This window comes from Leucopleurus acutus, assembly GCF_964270905.1.
Source record: "Leucopleurus acutus genome assembly, chromosome: 2".
NCBI classification, from domain to species: Eukaryota; Metazoa; Chordata; class Mammalia; order Artiodactyla; family Delphinidae; genus Leucopleurus; species Leucopleurus acutus.
This window is the reverse complement of record NC_139143.1, coordinates 30,180,673-30,200,224: the sequence shown is the minus strand read 5'-3', so window position 1 is coordinate 30,200,224 and position 19,552 is coordinate 30,180,673. Positions and strand designations below refer to the sequence as shown.

Sequence of the window (19,552 nt, the reverse complement as noted above, 5' to 3'; positions counted from 1 at the left end):
GTCCATTCTATTGTCCATTCTATCTCCAAGATTTCGGATCAACCTTACTATCATTATTCTGAATTCTTTTTCAGGTAGACTGCCTATTTCCTCTTCATTTGTTAGGTCTGGTGGGTTTTTATCTTGCTCCTTCCTCTGCTGTGTGTTTTTCTGTCTTTTCATTTTGCTTATCTTACTGTGTTTGGGGTCTCCTTTTTTTTTTTGCAGGCTGAAGGTTCGTAGTTCCTGTTGTTTTTTGAGTCTGTCCCCAGTGGCTAAGGTTGGTTCAGTGGGTTGTGTAGGCTTCCTGGTGGAGGGTACTAGTGCCTGTGTTCTGGTGTATGAGGCTGGATCTTGTCTTTCTGGTGGGCAGGTCCATGTCTGGTGGTGTGTTTTGGGGTGTCTGTAGACTTATTATGATTTTGGGCAGCCTCTCTGCTAATGGGTGGGGTTGTGTTCCTGTCTTGCTAGTTGTTTGGCATAGGATGTCCAGCACTGTAGCTTGCTGGTCGTTGAGTGAAGCTGGGTGCTGGCGTTGAGATGGAGATCTCTCGGAGATTTTTGCTGTTTGATATTATGTGCAGCTGGGAGGCCTCTTGTGGACCAGTGTCCTGAAGTTGGCTCTCCCACCTCAGAGGCACAGCACTGAGTCCTGGCTGCAGCACCAAGAGCCTTTCATCCACAGGGCTCCTTAATTTGGGATGATTCGTTGTCTATTCATGTATTCCACAGATGCAGGGTATATCAAGTTGATTGTGGAGCTTTAATCCGCTGCTTCTGAGGCTGCTGGAAGAGATTTCCCTTTCTCTTCTTTGTTCTCACAGCTCCCAGGGGCTCAGCTTTGGATTTGGCCCCGCCTGTGCGTGTAGGTCGCCGGAGGGTGTCTGTTCTTTGCTCAGACAGGACGGGGTTAAAGGAGCCGCCGATTCGGAGGCTCTGGCTCACCCAGGCCGGGGGGTAGGGAGGGTCACAGAGTGCAGGGCGGGCCTGCAGTGGCAGAGGCCGGCGTGACGCTGCAGCCTGAGGCGCGCCGTGCGCTCTCCCGGGGGAGCCGTCCCCGGATCCCGGGACCCCGGCAGCGGCGGGCTGCACAGGCTCCCCGGAAGGGCGTGTGGCTAGTGACCTGCGCTCTCACACAGGCCTCCTGGCGGCGGCAGCAGCGGCCTTAGCGTCCCATGTCCGTCTCTGGGCTCCGCACTCCCAGCCGCGGCTCGCGCCCGTCTCCGGAGCTCTCCCAAGCAGCGTTCCCAATCCCCCCTCCTCGTGCACCAGGAAACAAAGAGGGACGCAAAAGTCTCTTGCCTCTTCGGCAGGTCCAGACCCCTCCCCAGACTCTCTCCCGGCCAGCCGCGGCGCACCAACGCCCTGCAGGCTGTGTTCACACCGCCAACCTCAGTCCTCTCCCGGCGCTCCGACAAAAGCCGGAGCCTCAGCTCCCAGTCCCGCCCGCCCCGGCGGGCGAGCAGACAAGCCTCTCGGCTGGTGAGTGCCGGTCGGCCCGATCCTCTGCGCTGGAATCTCTCCGCTTTGCCCTCCGCACCCCTGTTGCTGTGCTCTCCTCCGCGGCTCCCAAGCTCCCCCACTCCGCCTCCCGAAGTCTCCACCCGCGAAGGGGCTCCTAGTGTGTGGACACTTTTCCTCCTTCACAGCTCTCTCCCGCTGGTGCAGGACCCGTCCCTATTCTTTTGTCTCTGTTTAGTTTTTTCTTTTGCCCTAACCAGGTACGTGGGGGGTTCCTTGCCTTTTGGGAGGTCTGAGGTCTTCTGCCAGCGTTCAGTAGGTGCTCCGTAGGAGTTGTTCCACGCGTAGATGTATTTCTGGTGTATCTGTGGAGAGGAACGTGATCTCCGCGTCTTACTCTTCTGCCATCTTCCCGGAACTCTTAATGTATTGTTTTTTAAAAATTTAATTTTGTCTAATTATTATGTAAAACATTTGAATAGATTTTAAATCAGATCTTCAAAACAAGATTTATTCTAACTTCCATTCCTGTCCCTTCTATTCTTTTCCTAATCTATAGTTAATGTTTTGTTAAGTTTTTGATTTATGCTTCCAATGTTGTTTTTTAAAAATATAATCAAATACTTATCCTTATGTGTATCCCCTCACCCCTTCTCAAGCAAGTTTTAAGATACTGTACATATTCTTATATTCCTTGCTTACTTTATTTAATAATATATTCTGGAGATCATTATAAACAGTACATAGAAATGTTCATCTTTTTAAAAGATGTGTATTTTAAGGTAAAATACACAAAACATAAAATTTACCATATTAACCATTTTTAGTTATAGAGTTCAGTGGTATTAAGTACATTCATACTGTGTGCAACCCTCATCACCCAGAGAACCCTTTTCATCTTGCAAAACCAAAACTCTATACCCGTTAAACAATAACTCCCCATTCCCCCCTCCTCCAGCCCCTGACACCCACCATTCTACATTCTGTCTCTATGACTCTGACTACCCTAGGTACCACATGTAAGTGGAATTATACCATATTTGTCCTTTTGTGACTGGTTTGTTTCACTTAGTATAATGTCTTCAAGGTTCATTTATGTTGGAGCATATGTCAGAATGTTCTCCCTTTTTAAGCCTAAATAATATTCCATTGTATGTATATACCACGTATTATTTAACAATTCACCCATTGATGGACATTTAGGTTGCTTCCACATTTTGGCTACTGCAGGTATGAACATAGTTGTACAGATATTTCATCTTTCTTTTTGAAAGCTCTATGTTATTTCAGTTAGTTGGATGTACCATAGTTTGTTCAACTAGTCCCCTATGAGTTAACATTTGGGTAGTTTCCAATTTTTTTTGCAATTATAAATAATGCTGTAACAAATAGCCTTATGCATACGTCATTTCAATTTTTTGAATCTAATCTTTAAAATAGATTCCTAGACGAGATATTGCTGCATCACAAAGTAAATGCCAAATTCTCCCCTACATCAGTTACACAATTTTATATTCCCACTAACAACGTATGAGAGTGCTTACTTCCCCACAGCTTCACCAAGAGTGTACCGTGTCAAACTTTTAGATTTGTTCAAATATCATAGGTGGAAATTGTAACTTGGTATGTTTTTTCTATTGTAATGAATAAGTGGAGCATATTTTTATGTATATGCCTCACTTGTCTATTCTTTGTCTATTTTTCTATCTAGATTGCTCTTTTCTAATGTTTTAAAAAGCTCTTTATATATTAGGAATATAAAAATACACACACACGTGTATAAATAATTAGGAATACGCATTAGGAATATTAGTCCTTTGTGATAGAAGTTCCAAATATTATTTCCCAGTTTCTTATTTATGTTTTCATTTTGTGTATGGTCATTTTTGCCATGGCAATTCTAACTTCTGAGCAGCTGGGTGTAGATGAGGTTCAACAGTTTATCAGAAACTACTCTTGGGTATAATCACAAATATTCTTCAGGCTCCACTCAGGGAATCCAATAGTATTTCATGTTCTCATTTATCTAAAAATAGCTAGGTGTTTTAACTTCTCCAAGATTTTGATAAAAAGGGTAAGTTTGGGGTCATATCAAGAGGTCACAAAATTGTTTACTTTTTCTGGCTAATTATTATTTCAACATTTTTACATTATATAATCTTAACTAGATTTTCCAATGTCAGTTAATAAAATTTCAGCTTTTTGTTTTTACAGTTTTTTTTTAAGCTTCTTATCTTGCTCTGGTGACATCACTTGGTTAATTTTTTTCTTGCTGCTCTAATTGTTGTTTTAAAAATCTAAATAAGGAAAATATATCATCAGACTATTTTTTTTACAGGATATTCTCTGAATTTCAAAATTGTAAGTAGACTGAAAGGAACCAATCTTGTATTCCACACAGATAAAAAGAAGTGTTCCCTGACAAGTTTTTAACAATAGATCCTCAGAGTCACAGAACCAGAGCCCTTAACCTGGGATCCTTGGATAATCTGTTCATAGCTGGACTTCCAGGGATCTAAAAAGCCTCTGCAATTATATACAAAACTTCTCTTCTGAAGAGAGCATGGTTCATAAGTTTTTCTTTCTCAACATTTTATTATGAAAAATTTCAAAAATATAGAACAGTTGACAGTGTTACCCTCCACTTAAAATTTACTCTTAACATTTTGCAATATTTGCCTCATTGCAGATGTATTCATGTATCCATCCTCAATTCACCCTTCAATCCACCTTATTTTAAAAATGTATTTCAAAGTAAGATGAAGATATCAGTACATATCACCCCTAAACACTTCAGTATATATATCTTTAACTAGAGTTCACTCTTTGTTTATGGTGTTGTGTTTTTAGTGAAATTTACAAATAATAAATGCACAGAATTTAAGTATGCTATTCAATGAATTTGAATAAGAATATACACATCCAAACCCTTATCAAGATAAAAAAAAAAAACACTTTGATGCCCCTGCCCATCATTACTTGCCCCTCACTGAAAGACAACTACTGTTCTAATATTTTTCACCATAGATTTGTTTTTCCTTGTTCTAGAATGTCATGTAAGTGAAATCATACAGTATATATTTAAAGTTTATTTAATATGTTTTTTAGATTTGTCTATGTCACTATATCAATAGCACTTTTTATTGAACACCTACTATGTGTCGAGCACTATTCTTAGCATTCAGAATGCAAAGTTTAATGAGGTATCGTACCTGCCCTACTGCATTATAGGATTGTAGCAGAGAACTTGGAGGGTTGAGCCAGGGTGCAGGGGTGAAAGAAGAGGAGGTTCCTGATGTAGATAGTTGCTGAATTAGTTCTTTAAGAACAATCAAGAGTTAGCTTGGCCCAGAAAGGGAGTTTCTAAGGGAAGGTGAGAAGACAAAGTGAATCCCAAGGGGAGGAGTAACATGGAAAAAGTGTCACAGTGCTTGCTTGGCAGCACATATACTAAAATTGGAATGATACAGAGAAGACTAGAATGGCCCCTGCAGAAGGATGACATGCAAATTCATAAAGTGTTCCATATTTTTCACAGAATACACATTCTTTTCAAGTGCACATGGAACATTCTCTAGGACTGACCACATACTAGGGCACAAAACAAGCCTCAACAAATTTAAGAGTATAGAAGTTATCTTAAACATCTTCTCTGACCACAACAGCATGAAACTAGAAATTAACAACAGAAAAAGAAATGAGAAAAAAGCAATTACATGGAGGCTAAACAAAATGCTACTAAAAAACCAATGGGTCAATGATGAAATCAAAGAGGAAATTAAAAAATACATTGAGACAAATAACAATGAAATCTCAACCATACAAATCTATGGGATGCAGCAAAAAGAGTTATTAGAGGGAAGTTCAGAGTAATTCAGGACTTCCTCAAAAAAACAAGAAAAATCTAAAACCACCTAACATACCATTTAAAAGAATTAGATAAAGAAGAACAAATAAAACCTAAAGTCAGCAAAAGGAAGGAAATAATAAAGATCAGAAAGGAAATAAATAAAATAGAGACTAAAAAAACAACAGAAAAAGTCTATAGAACCAAGAACTGGTTCTTTGAAAGGATAAACAAGATTGACAAACCTCTGGCCAGACTCACCAAGAAAAAAAGAGAGAGAACACAGATATACAAAATAAATATAAAAAACCATAAGGGAATACTACAAATAATTGTATGTCAACAAATTCAACAACCTAGAAGAAATGGATAAGCTTCTAGAAGCATACAGTCCACCAAAACTGAATCAAGAATAAATAGATAGGGACTTCCCTGGTGGCTCAGTTGTTAAGAATCCACCTGCCAATGCAGGGGACATTGGTTCGATCCCTGGTCCAGGAAGATCCCACATGCCATGGAGCAACTAAGCCTGTGTATCACAACTACTGAGACCATGCACTGCAACTACTGAAACCCATGTGCTCTAGGGCCCATGTGCCACAACTACTGAAGCCCACATGCCTAGAGTCCATGCTCCGCAACAAGAGAAGCCACCACAATGAGAAACCCATGCACCACAATGAAGAGTAACCCTCACTCACCACAACTAGAGAAAGCCCACATGCAGCAACAAAGACCCAATGCAGCCAAAAAATATTAAATTTTTTAAAAAGAATAAATAGATAATTTGAATAAATAGATAATTTGAACAGACTGATCCCTGCAACTGAAATAGAATCAAACAAAAGTCCAGGACCAGATGACTTCACAGGTGAATTCTACCAAACATACAAAGGAGAACTTATACCAATCCTTCTCAAATTCTTCCAAAAAAATTGAAGAGGAGGGAACACTCCCAAGGATATTCTATGAAGCCACCATCACCCTGATACCAAAATCAGACAAAGACACCACCAAAAAGGAAAATTACAGGCTAATATCTTTGATGAATATAGATGCAAATATTCTCAACAAAATATTAGCAAACTGAATCCAACAACACATAAAAAAGATCATACACCACAACCAAGTGGAATTCATCCCAAGTTCACAAGGATGGTTCAACATACACAATTCAATCAATGTAATACACTACATCAACAAAATAAAAGACAAAAACCACATGATCATCTCAATAGATGCAGAAAAAGCCTTTGACAAAATTCAACATCTATTCATGATTAAAACTCTTACCAAAGTGGGTATAGAGGGAACATATCTCAAAATAGTGAAAGCTATTTATGACAAACCCACAGCCAATATAATACTCAGTGGTGAAAGTTGAAAGCCTTCCCACTAAAATCTGGAACAAGACAAGGATGCCCACTCTCACCACTGCTCTTCAGTATGGTATTGGAAGTCCTAGCCACAGCAATCATACAAGAAAAAAAAAATGTGTCCAAATTGGAAGGAAAAAGTTACAATTGTCATTATATGTAGATGATAAGGATACAAGATTAACATACAGAAATCAGTTGCATTTCTTTACACCAACAATGAAATATTAAAAAGGGAATGTTAAAAAAACAATGTCTTTTAAAATCACAACACAAAAAATAAAATACTTAGGAATAAACCTCACTAAGTAGGTGTAAGATTTATATGCTGAGTACTATAAAACATTAATAAAGGAAATAAAAGGATTCAGAGAAATGGAAAGATATTCCATGTTCTTGGATTGGAAGAATTAATATTGTTAAAATGGCCATACTACCCAAAGCAATTTACAGATTTAATGTTATCCCTATCAAATTACCCACGACATGTTTCACAGAACTAGAACAAATAATCCTAAAATTCATATCATACCATAAAAGACCCAAAATAGCCAAAGCAATCCTGAAGAAAAAGAATAAAGCAGGAGGCATAACCATCCAAGACTTCAGACAATACTACAATGTTACAGTAATCAAAACAAAGTGCTATTGGCAGAAAAACAGACATATGGATCAATGGACCAGAATAGAGACCCCAGAAATAAACCCACTCACCTACAGTCAATTAATCTTCAACAAAGAAAGCAAGAATATACAATGGATAAAGAAAGTCTCTTCAGCAAGTGGTGTTGGGAAAGTTGGACAGCCACATGTAAATCAATGAACTTAGAACACACGCTCTCACCATACACAAAAATAAACTCAAAATGGCTTAAAGACTTAAACATATAAGACATGACACCATAAAGCTCCTAGAAGAGAACATAAGCAAAAAATTTTCTGACATAAATCATAACAATGTTTTCTTAGGTCAGTCTCCCAAGGCAACAGAAAAAAAAAATGAAAGTAAACTAATGGGACCTAATCAAACTTACAAGCTTTTGTACAGCAAAGGAAACCACAAACAAAATGAAAAGACAACCTACAGAATAGGAGAAAGTATCTGAAAATGATGAAACTGACAAGGGCTTAATTCCCAAAATATACAAACAACTCATACAGGTCAATATAAAAAAAGAAATCAAAAAATGGGTAGAAGACTTTAATAGACATTTCTCCAAAGAAGACATACAAATGGCCAATAGGCACATGAAAAGATGCTCAACATTGCTAATTATTAGAGAAATGCAAATCAAAACTACAATGAGGTACCACCTCATGCCAGTCAGAATGGCCATCATTAAAAAAATCTACAAAAAACAAATGCTGGAGAGGGTGTGGAGAAAAGGGAACCCTCCTACGATGTTGGTGGGAATGTAAGTTGGTACAGCCACTGTGGAAAACAGTATGGGGTTTCCTCAGAAAACTGAAAATAGAATTACCATATGATCCAGCAATCCCAGTCTTGGGCATATATCCAGACAAAACTATAATTCAAAAAGATACATGCACTCCAATGTTCATTGCAGCACTGTTTACAAGAGCCAAGACGTGGAAACAACCTAAATGTCCATTGACAGATGAATGGATACAGAAGATGTGGTACATATATACAATGGAATATTACTCAGCCATTAAAAAGAATGAAGTAATGCCTTTTGCAGCAACATAGATGCAACTAGAGATTATCATACTAAGTGAAGTAAGTCAGAAAAAGACAAATACCATATGACATCACTTATATGTGGAATCTATAATGACACAAATGAAACTGTATGAAACAGAAACATAATCAGGGGCATAGAAACTAGACTGGTGGTTGCCAAGGGGAAGGGGAATGGGAGAGGGTTGGGTGGGAGTTTGGGATTAGCAGATGCATTCTATATTATATATAGAATGTATAAAAAACAAGGTCCTACTGTATAGCACAGGGAACTATACTCAATATTCTGTGATAAAGCATAATGGAAAAGAATATGAAAAAGAATGGAAAAGAATATGAAAAGAATATATATATATATATATATATATATATATATATAACTTTGCTGTACACCAGAAACTAATACAACATTGTAAATCAACTATACTTCATTTTTTTAAAAAAGCCCTAAAAAAAGACAAAGAAAGATCAATGCAAGAAGAGGATATCACACTCAACATATATGCACCCAGTATAGGAGCACCTAAATACATAAAACAAATACTAACAGAGATAAAGGGAGAAATTGACAGGAATACAATAATAGTAGTTGACTTTAATGCTGACTTCAATGGACAGATCTTCCAGAAAGAAAATCAGTAAGCAGCAAAGACCCTAAAGTGTACAGTCCCTTTGCTGTACAGCAGTAATTAACACAACATTGTAATTCAACTATACTTCAATAAAGATATAAATTTAAAAAATCACAGAGGTAAGAAATTGCATGGTTTTCTAGGGATAGCTACAAGTATTTCAGTGTGCCTGAAATAAGTGGTAGAAGATGGAGACAGTCAGAGAGGTAGAGCCTGGATCATTCTCAGTGTTATTAAGGAGATTGAATATCCTATAAGAAATGGAAAACAATTGAAAGGTTTTAAATGAGAAAAGTCATGATCAGATTTGTGTTGTGGTAGCAGCTTTGATGCTGCTTTAATGGCAGATTCAAATGGACAAGACTAAAGGCAGAAGATTCAGGTAATAAGGTACCATTTTAGTTAAAAGATATAAGACCATGATAGTGGGGATGGTAGAAGGAGAGGTTTCCAAAAATATTTAGGTGATAAAAGTAGCAGAACTTGCAATTGATTAGTTAGTGATGGATACCATGCAGTCAGGAGAAGGTCCTGAGAGAAAAAAAGGAATCAATACAGCTCCAAGATTTCTAACTTGCATGATGAATTAGGAAGTGGTGCTACCCAATAAGATATAGAATAGAATGAAGGAACATTCTTAAAGAAGGTCATAAGTTAGACACATTAACTTTGAGATACTTGTAAAATTTCTAAGTAATTAGATATATAAGCCTGAAGCTTGTGGGAGAGGACTGGACTAGATTATTAGGTCATTAACGTAAGAGGATGACTATTAAAACATAAGAGGAGGGCTTCCCTGGTGGCGCAGTGGTTGAGAGTCCGCCTGCCGATGCAGGGGACGCAGGTTCGTGCCCCGGTCCGGGAAGATCCCGCATGCCACGGAGCGGCTGGGCCCGTGAGCCATGGCCGCTGAGCCTGCTGCATCCGGAGCCTGTGCTCCGCAACGGGAGAGGCCGCAACAGTGACAGGCCCGCGTATCGCAACAAAATAAATAAATAAATTTAAAAAATAAATAAAACATAAGAGGATGAGATTGCCCAGAGAGAGTTAGAAAAAAAGAAAAAGAAAATGGGCTGGAGGTAAACCCTAAGGATATAAATATTTAAGATGTTGGTAGAGTAAGAAGGTACTGAGTTAGAAACAGAAAATGAAGGATTATATAGACACAAGCAAAACCAAGAAAGTCCAGGGCCGAGCACGTCAAGAGAGTAAGAAGTTTCAGGAAAGAGAGAGCAATTGACAATGGTAAGAATAGACCTCTAATCTTATTTAGATGTTCCCAAGTCTTGCCTATATCGCTGATATAGCACTTTCAAATTGTACAGTAATCAAGAGCAGATTTTTCAGGATTACTTGAGATGCTGCCTCCCAGGCTTGAAGTCCTCAGTATGTCCACCAAATAAAACATAACTCTCAACTTTTAGATTGTGTCTGTATTCTTTTAGTCGACATTTATGGTGACTATGGATAAGGAACCCAGAGCTGATTTCTTTCCTTCACCTGAACTGTACGAGGATCTGGAGCCTTGGTACCAGCAGAGACCTCATGCCTATTCGCATCCTCGGGGAGTCCAGATGAATTCGGATGAGCATCTCCTGGTTCTAGGCTCTCCCGTTATTGGTTGATGATCCTAAGTTTTATTCGGTGGTGTTAAACTCGTCTCTGGAGGAGTAGGTTACCCTTGAAACTCAGTTTCAAGAAGAGGTACCTGGGTTACCCTCAGTGTAAGAGGCACTGGGAAGATTTTTGCTCAGTTTAGACACTGAGTGGTTTATCCTCAGTTTAAAGACTGGAAAGACGTTGCTCAGTTAAACACCGAGTAAGGTTGGACTGGACTGAGTAATTAGGGGGAAGACTGACCTGTCATTTTTCCTTGAATTGGCTACCTTAATAGAGTTTGTTGAAATAAAACATAAATCTTATAAGAGCTTCTGAACTCTGAAGAACAGACTGTCTTCTCCTGGCCAGCAACAGCTTTCTCAGGTGAGTGAGAAACTTGCAGGAATGGTGGAGGCAAGACCATGCAGCTGTCCTATAGGGAAACCCATTAATTTAATTAACAATCTGCTCAACCCGGGATGTGAATAAGAACTGGCCATCCCATGATCTGAGCACCCATGGTGGTCTTATATGCCACCAGGAGAACCTGAGAAATGTAAGAGGGGGCTGAAACAACTCTGGGGCAAAAGCCTATAGGAGTTAAGATCTCAAGCAGCAATTGGCCCACCACATGATCATCACAATCATCACATTGCACATGATCATCACTAGCAATTTTTATTTCAACAAATTCACCTCAGAATGGGAAATAAAGCTTTCAGAACAAAAGAAAAAGGACGACAGATTGCCAGCCCCCAACTAATACCCCCAGCCAGGTTTACGTATGTACAAAACTTACAAGTACTTACTTAATTGGGGATTAAAGGAAATCTTACTCTAAAAATAAGGGGGCTCTTTTATGGCATATGAAGTTAAGTTTAAAAAGCTGGCTTGATAAAATTATCTTTTCAGAGTTCTGACTTTAAACAAAGGCTTTCTAGAGGGAACTTGCATTTCTCTTTCTGTATCTTGGAGATGTAAATGTTCTAGCTGATCTTCCTAGAGCATTGTGTGTGTGTGTGTGTGTGTGTGTGTGTGTGTGTGTGTGTGTTTGAAAACCTGACCTCTGCCATACTATTTTTGAGAGTAAACTTTCTGGATCTTACTTAGGTGACATCTTTCTCCACTCTCTTATAGGGAAGCCTCTTGCATCTTATTGGTTTGAATCACTATTAAAATATTTCATTAATGGCCAAATGATGGATCCTTTAAATTGGAGAAACTTCTAAATTGGTGGATTTTCTAGAGTGCTCTCATTATAAACAGCTGTTTTATTGGTACCTATAAAAACAAAAATCAAATTAAAGTGGAAAAAAGAAATATATCTAATGGTCAACCTAAGAACTTCCTTAGCTTGAATCAAACAAAGAAAAACAGATTTGGGAAGCTTTATTTGTGGTCTTTGCTTCCCCTCAAGAGCTCTTACAGATGTTAATAAAAACATTGGAATAAATTAATGTTAACAGGAAAAGAACATGTAAGAAAGTCTAGATACTTTTTCCAGCAAGGTAGAAATTTTTAAAAAGACATCTCAAATGAATAAAGAAATCTTTAGATAGTTATTTAAAATGGGATAAATAAAATGAATATTTATGTGATTACCTAAGGTTAAATGGGCCAAAAAGGACTCCCTACAGGTCCTCAACATTAAAAGCCAACAAGTCTACTTACCCCAGTTTAAAATATACATATATTAAGAGCTGAAAAAAATTTACACTGAGATATCTGACCAGCAAGTATTTGGGGCAACAGTTGGGCCAAAGCACCTGAGTTCCTTGGCTCAACCCTCTCTGGGGATCCCAGAGAATTTTATATAAAAATAGATTAAATGGGCAGGGAATAAAAAGAAAGAAAAACTTCTAGAACGCCTCCTGTAAGATCAAAGTTTGTTGATTGGATCCTAATGAAAACTAAAGGTATAAAAAGTGACATAATTGAGATGAAAGTGTATAAAATTGATATATTTAAATGGGCTTTATATAAGATGGTTATGTCTCTTTGTTTAATTATATTGCAGGATAGGCATGTTTCACTGGGGAATTCTTCCTCTGTGTGGTATTGAATCACTAGGTTGTGTTTCAGGGGGCTCTGAAGAGCTCCAGGTCTTTATGACTCAGTGCAGAAAGAATTCAGTGAGAGGCAAAGTGATAGATAAGAAGTGATTTATTAGCATAGGAAGCTTGTGAGGCTTACAAGTGGGTGGGTGAGAGGGTGCTGCCCCGAGAACATAGTGGGCTACAGTTTTATAATCAAAGGAAAAATGGTGAGGGGGAAAAGACCAACTTATTCCTCATTCTTGAGTAGACATCAAGCTTCCATCATCAGCTCCTCCTCCAGGTTGGGCAGGGGAGTTTTCTTGTCCCTATATGGTCAATCTGGGACTGTCATGGCACTATGGAAAAATTATTCCATGTCTCAGTACAATGAGGATCTTTCACTTTGAAATGTCACCTTTCCATAAATTATTGTTTTGCATGTGTGTAGAGAACATGTCCCAAGGATTATAACTTACTGAGCTTGCTGGGCAAGATGTGGGTCTCATGCCACAATTGTTTTATTGTTTTGGGGCATGTCTCATGCTTCTGCTGCATGGTTTTGTTGCTAAGCAAGCCTGATTGGTTTTGTGGTTAAGCAAAGCTACTTTCTTGAGTGATCATCAACTTACAGGGGTCCCCCATATTTTTTCTTTACTTACAATCCCCTAGTGGGATTAACTATTTAATCATCTAGTTTGTCCCTTTACTCTGTCCCTATCAGTATTATAAGACAAGGCATATAGATCTGCCCCTCAGGAAATATTAATTGAACATATTAAAGGAAACCGATAGGGGTACCTGAGCCATACAAAAAGTAAAACCTGGAAACTAACATTCAAGGGCTAATAAAAATAAAAATAGTGATTTTGCTCTGGGTTTAACTTGTAAACTCAGAAAGAAGGTCTTTGCTGAATGCCTTATACAAGCTTTTGAATGTATGATAAACTAAACTCTAATGTTCTGGAACATAGAGCTCATAAATTTCAGTTTAGTTAGAAATCTTCTCACTGATATAAAATATAGCTGGGCAAGTCAATCTTTTAGTATCCATTAGGTGACAGACCTGTTCTTTGGGGAATTAAAAGCAACTGTCTTTCTCTTGCAAATCTTTACAAACCAGAATGTAAATTCAAGTCACAAGGAGCTGAGACTGAGCCTAATTAGCTCAATCAGGCAGAACCTGACACCAAGGGGAAAAAAATGACAAAGTGACAGTTTTAAAATTCAAACCAAACTTTACAAATAGTAAAGCCTTAGTCATCTGAGCAAACAACTTTAATGTCTTCCAACTGTTCTTTGTAAATTAGTAAGTTTATATTGTAATACCTGATTCATAACTGGTTTTTTATTTATTTATTTTTTAGTGAAGCCATGAGATCTCTAGCTTTGCCTGTTTCTATATCTGTGTACACATTATACATATGAGATAGCTCTACCTCTGGAAGGTATTTTCAGAATTGAATTTATAAAGAGCTCAATTTTAAACTAAGCACATACAAATTAAATAGGAAAGAAACTGGCTAAAATGACTTTCAGGTTCATGTGAACTGGGAAATATTCAATATTAGGTTGATACCTGGTATTAAAGTTAAAATCTGTTGATCTAATAGACATGTCTTTAGAGCCATCAACATTAAGTATAATATTTTATTGTGCCTAGGTTTAATAGAAGTCATATAAGACCTTATTATATCTATTACAAGAAAAATAACTTGATATGATGAAACTTCGTAGTAAATTTAACTGAGATAAAAAGCTTTTTGGTTAACTTTAAAAATAATAATATTTTAGAAATGTCTACTTAAAGTGATCTCTCCAGATATTTGGTAACAAAGTTCTAGTGTTGCTTAATTTAAATGATGGAAGTTTATTAAATAGCTAGGTGATTCCCAAATAACATAAGATACTGAGACATAAATTACTAAACAGAGAAACTAAAGGTATTTAGGACTATAAATAAATATGTTTGGTGCCACCCTGAGATGTTCTCTATAAGAAAACAAATGTTTTTTAAGAAATTGTCACTGATATTATGTTTACCAATCTACAGAATGCTAACGTAAAATACAGTTCATAATTGCTTACCTCTTAGTTTTCACTAGAAATTAAGGTTTTTAAGAGTTGAGGATTCTCATTTAAACATGTAATTAAAATGAATACTTTAAGTATACTGTAGGAAAGTAGAATGTGTGTTTTCAGTAAAGAAGTTATGAGGAATGGAATTACATTTTACTGGGGGAAAGTATGTCTTAGAGCTAGTTGTTTTTGGATGGAAAGATAAAGGATGAACAAATATGGATACAGAAAGTGATGAGGGATTATGGAAAGGAACTCTGAAGTTTTATGCATGTTCAGGATTAACTAATTTTAGACTGAAGTTAATTAAGTTAATGGATTTTGTTGTTAAGTAAGCTAGTACAAGACTGGAATTTGAAAAAAGTTTCTTAGAGTGCTCCTTTTTGATAACAGATTGTGTGAGTTTCTGTGCCCTTAAGTGATCTGTATTTGTTTTGTTTTGTTTTTAATATTTTTGTGACTTTGGTTAAATGAATAAGTATTGTTTTGCAGTGACCTATGATCCTGTTGCATTTTAAAACCTTTTTTATATTTTTAACAAACTTCCTAAATATCAAACTCTAACTAAAGTTCTTTTAGCCTCCAGCTGACCCTGGGTTGCTTTGAAGGGCTTTGAAGGAAACCTGAGATATCTCCGAGAGAAATATTAAACTAATTAAGTTTATTTGGTATGTTAAATTACTTAAAGAACATTGCCAAGTGATTGGAGATGAACCTTAGCTTATAATGTATGGATAAATGTCATAAATACACATATTCCAAAATTTATATTAAATTCCTAAAATCTGATATGCTCTGATATGTTATCAGTCATAATTCTAGTGATTATCTTAAAATGTTATATGTCACAGAAATATCCAAGTTTCTTGCCAATTGCATTGTATTCAAATCTTTAACCATGCTATTTTAAGTTTTGTCTTTTATAGACAATCATTATTTTACTCTGATGCTTTTACAAAAATGAGGATCTTCAAGAAGACTCATAAAATGGACTTGTTTTAAACAAATATAAGTCTCTGATAGCCTTTAGATAACACCACTGAACTGAGGAACAAATGACAAAACTCTAATGGAAAATCTGATGACTTCATCCAGATCAACAGAAATTAATTTCATGGGACCAAATGAACTAAAAATTATGGTTTATAACATTATGACTTTTTGTAAAATATACTAGCTTTAATCTTTGTTTTCCAAAAATATCTTTCTTCTTATGCTATGTCCTACAACAAATTGATAAAGTATACCTTTGTAAAAAAAGATGAAACATTTAACTTTTTCTCTCTACCTGATTAATCCAGAATTTGGCTTCTCCAGGTGGCTCTCTTGTGAACTTGATGGTTTATTGCAAATGGATTATAATATTTGTTTTAATTTGTTCTTTGTTTCCAAGTTGTTTATGCTTTGTGTCTCCCTGTTGCACTATTGACTTTATCAATGTTACTAGCTGTATTACTTATATCCTGTCTATTTTATAAGGTTGTTGTCTCTTACTGTCACCAGGCCTCCAACAAATTGATGATGTTAGCTAAACATCTTGAGGACATAGATCACATTTACGACTCATAAAGTAATTGTAATTGTTAGAGAAATGCAAATCAAAACTACAATGAGGTATCACCTCACACTGGTCAGAATGGCCATCATCAGAAAATCTACAAACAGCAAATGGAGGACATAGATCACATTTACGACTCATAAAGTAATTGTAATTGTTAGAGAAATGCAAATCAAAACTACAATGAGGTATCACCTCACACTGGTCAGAATGGCCATCATCAGAAAATCTACAAACAGCAAATGCTGGAGAGGGTGTGGAGAAAAGGGAACCCTCTTGCACTGTTGGTGGGAATGTAAATTGATACAGCTCCTATGGAGAACAGTATGGAGGTTCTTTAAAAAGCTAAAAATAGAATTACCATATGACCATCAATCCAACTCCTGGGCATATACCCAGAGAAAACCATAATTCAGAAAGAAACATGTACCCCAATGTTCATTGCAGCACTATTTACAATAGCCAGGTCATGGAAGCAACCTAAATGCCCAATGACAGATGAATGGATAAGGAAGATGTGGTACATATACACAATGAAATATTACTCAGCCATAAAAAGGAATGAAATTGGGTCATTTGTAGAGATGTGGATGGACCTAGTAATAGTGTGATTCTAGGTATAGGAAGAAGCAAAAAGGTAAAACATTTCATGAATCATAATAGACTAGTAAGACAGAGGATCCAGAGAATCTGTAATTATCAACAGGGCCTAATCCAGAAATTAGCACCTGGAGTGACATATCAACAAAAATTTTTGCCTGATCTGGGAAGAAACTCTGAGCACTGTGGGACAAAAATTGGTCATGAAATGTCTCCCAAGTATCGCTCAAATTTCAGACCAAGAGGAGGAACTAAGAAATCAAATATGTCCTGCCATATCAGTAAAAAATATATCACAGTCATCAATAATTGCAGTCATCTCTGATGGTGAGCTGGTTAGTCCTGAGGGAACTCAGGAAGGGAACAAAGAATACTTGCCAACTAGCGGGCATCAGACTACAGCCACTCCTGAAGTTGAGCCCTGAGGAAACTCAGGATGTAAAAACACTGGATACTGGCCCCAGGTAGCTGAGGTGTATATCAAAGGAATGATCTCAGTGAGTCCAGACTCTTGCATCTTCCCACATATAGAAAAGCACTAAATTCTTTAAATTGAGATATCTAGTTTTCTTCTATTAACAGTAATCTTTTGTTGTTCTTTGTTGGAAAACTCCTATATATCCTAGCTCTCCCCTCACTTCCTTGGAGCAGTTTTCTCGGGGTTACTTGAGATGCTGCCTCCTGGGCTTGAAGTCCTCAGTATGTCTGTCAAATAAAACATAACTCTCCAAAAAAAACTGTACAGTAATCAACACTTTATCTGAATTCTTGAATTGTATTATAAGTTTTGCCAGGTCACCGACATTCTGTTTGGCTGTATATTCCAAGAACTTAACATAGTAGGTACCAAAAAAGTACTTGAGGCAAGACAATTGAAAAGTATCAAATAACACTGGCAGTAGAAAGTCTTTAGTGATAATTAGAAAAAGCTTTCATAGAGTGGCATGGAGCAGAAGTCAGACAATGGGTGAAAGGAAGGTAAGTTAAAACAGCTAATATAGAATATTCTTTCAAGAAGTTTGAAAAGGAGAGAAAGCTGGGAAGGTAATTTAATGGTTGGTAGTTACCGCTGAAGGAAGAAGACAGTAGAGAAGGAGACTATATTTTTGTTGTTTTAATAAATTCTACAAATTAAAATATTTTATGCCAAAAGAATTTAGCTTTTACTAACTTTCATGCTTTAGAATTTAAATATATATATTTTTTGTTTTAAGTTAATGACAGAATAATAAAGTGTGCACATTGTGTTTGTACTGTGCTTAGATACTGTTTTCATTATGGTCATTGAGTCTGTTTCCTTCCTTCTTCAGAATCCTGCCATCAGTATAGAAGTGAACTGCATTGATCTATTACAAGTAGAAGGATATAATTTGATAGCTGCCGGAACCTTAAATGGTGTGATCATCTTATGGAATTTTGTAACATCTACTGTCAAAGAAGTGTGAGTTGCATTGTTTCCTTAAATAATATAATCATTTCCATAAAAAGTTGAGCTGCAGAAAAGCCAGAGTAACATTCAATACTTAAAAATATAAATACTTAAAAAAATAAAGCAATAAATAAAAGGGATGATAACTCTTTCAAGGAGGCTTTCCTGGAGGTTATGCTCACGAGGAGACTATGTTTTAAGTGTCTAAATCCCAGAATGATATGAATAAAGTGAATCTTAAGTATATGTATTCCCAAGTGCTTTTACATTTACTCTTCTTAAGTATGTACTAGAGTATGTACATGCTTTCCATGTATAATCTTGTCCAAATTCATAACCTTAACAAATACTTAAATACATAATAATTTTAAATAATAATCTCATAGCTTCAAGCACACATATCCAATTGCCTACTGGCAATTACAACATCTGGATTGCCAACAAGACCCTTAAAGTCCCACATACCCAAATCTTCTTCCCAACATACCCTCCCCCAAAACATCTTTTCCTGTATTCCCATTGACACCACTATCTACTCAGTCACCAAAGTCAAATGGTGAGAAGTATTCAAGAGGGGTTTTCCTTCTTATTCACCACCCCAACACATTACTACAGGTCAATATTAACAAGGGCATGACATATGTAATTCTACATCTCAACCAATTAGATTTGCTCTGTTCCACAAACTTTACCCTCCCCTTGCAATCCATTTCTAAATGTCCTTACCATTGGTTATAAAGAAAATAATGTAACATTGTATTATTTGTTATGGATGGATTATAAATAATAAGCTTTCCCCAGCTGTGTAATTGGGCTCTAAGCAAGGGCCATGTATGAACACCTTATGTCAAGAGAGTTTGTAAAATTGTACTTTGAGGTACAAGATAGCCAAGAACTTTAACAATGAATTAAAAAGAAAATCAATTCTATCTAAGCATTTGGGGGAAGGAAAGAGGTATAAAAGGAGGAGAGAAGAGAGTCAAAGAGGACAAGGGAAAAGAAGAAAAAAAAGCAAAAGAAATCTCTGCCTGTCTAGCTATAGTACCTTGCATACGTCTACCTGGACTCCATGACCCTTTCCAGTCTATGTCAGAGTTTTCATTTTCAACCAAGTTTTGGGAGGAAATAGTCCTTTCCTTTTTGATTCTGGGTATATTTTCCTTTGAACCTTTAGCTGAAGTATCTGTTTCGGAAGACCCCTCCTCTGTACCTCAGCTCAGGTTCTACTAGGCCCTGCCACTAGAATTCCTGTCATCC

General features: G+C 37.0%; 1 protein-coding gene across 1 annotated transcript in view; it reads left to right on the top strand.

Annotated features, from left to right (window-relative positions):
* Positions 1-19,552, top strand: part of WDR64 (WD repeat domain 64) — a gene marked incomplete at both ends in the record, with an annotated part of 159,241 nt that overhangs the window by 93,449 nt on the left and 46,240 nt on the right. Inside the window, one exon of the mRNA XM_082833645.1 lies at positions 18,177-18,307. Within this exon, the coding sequence (XP_082689771.1) occupies positions 18,177-18,307 (131 nt within the window). The remainder of the gene's footprint in view (positions 1-18,176; positions 18,308-19,552) is intronic.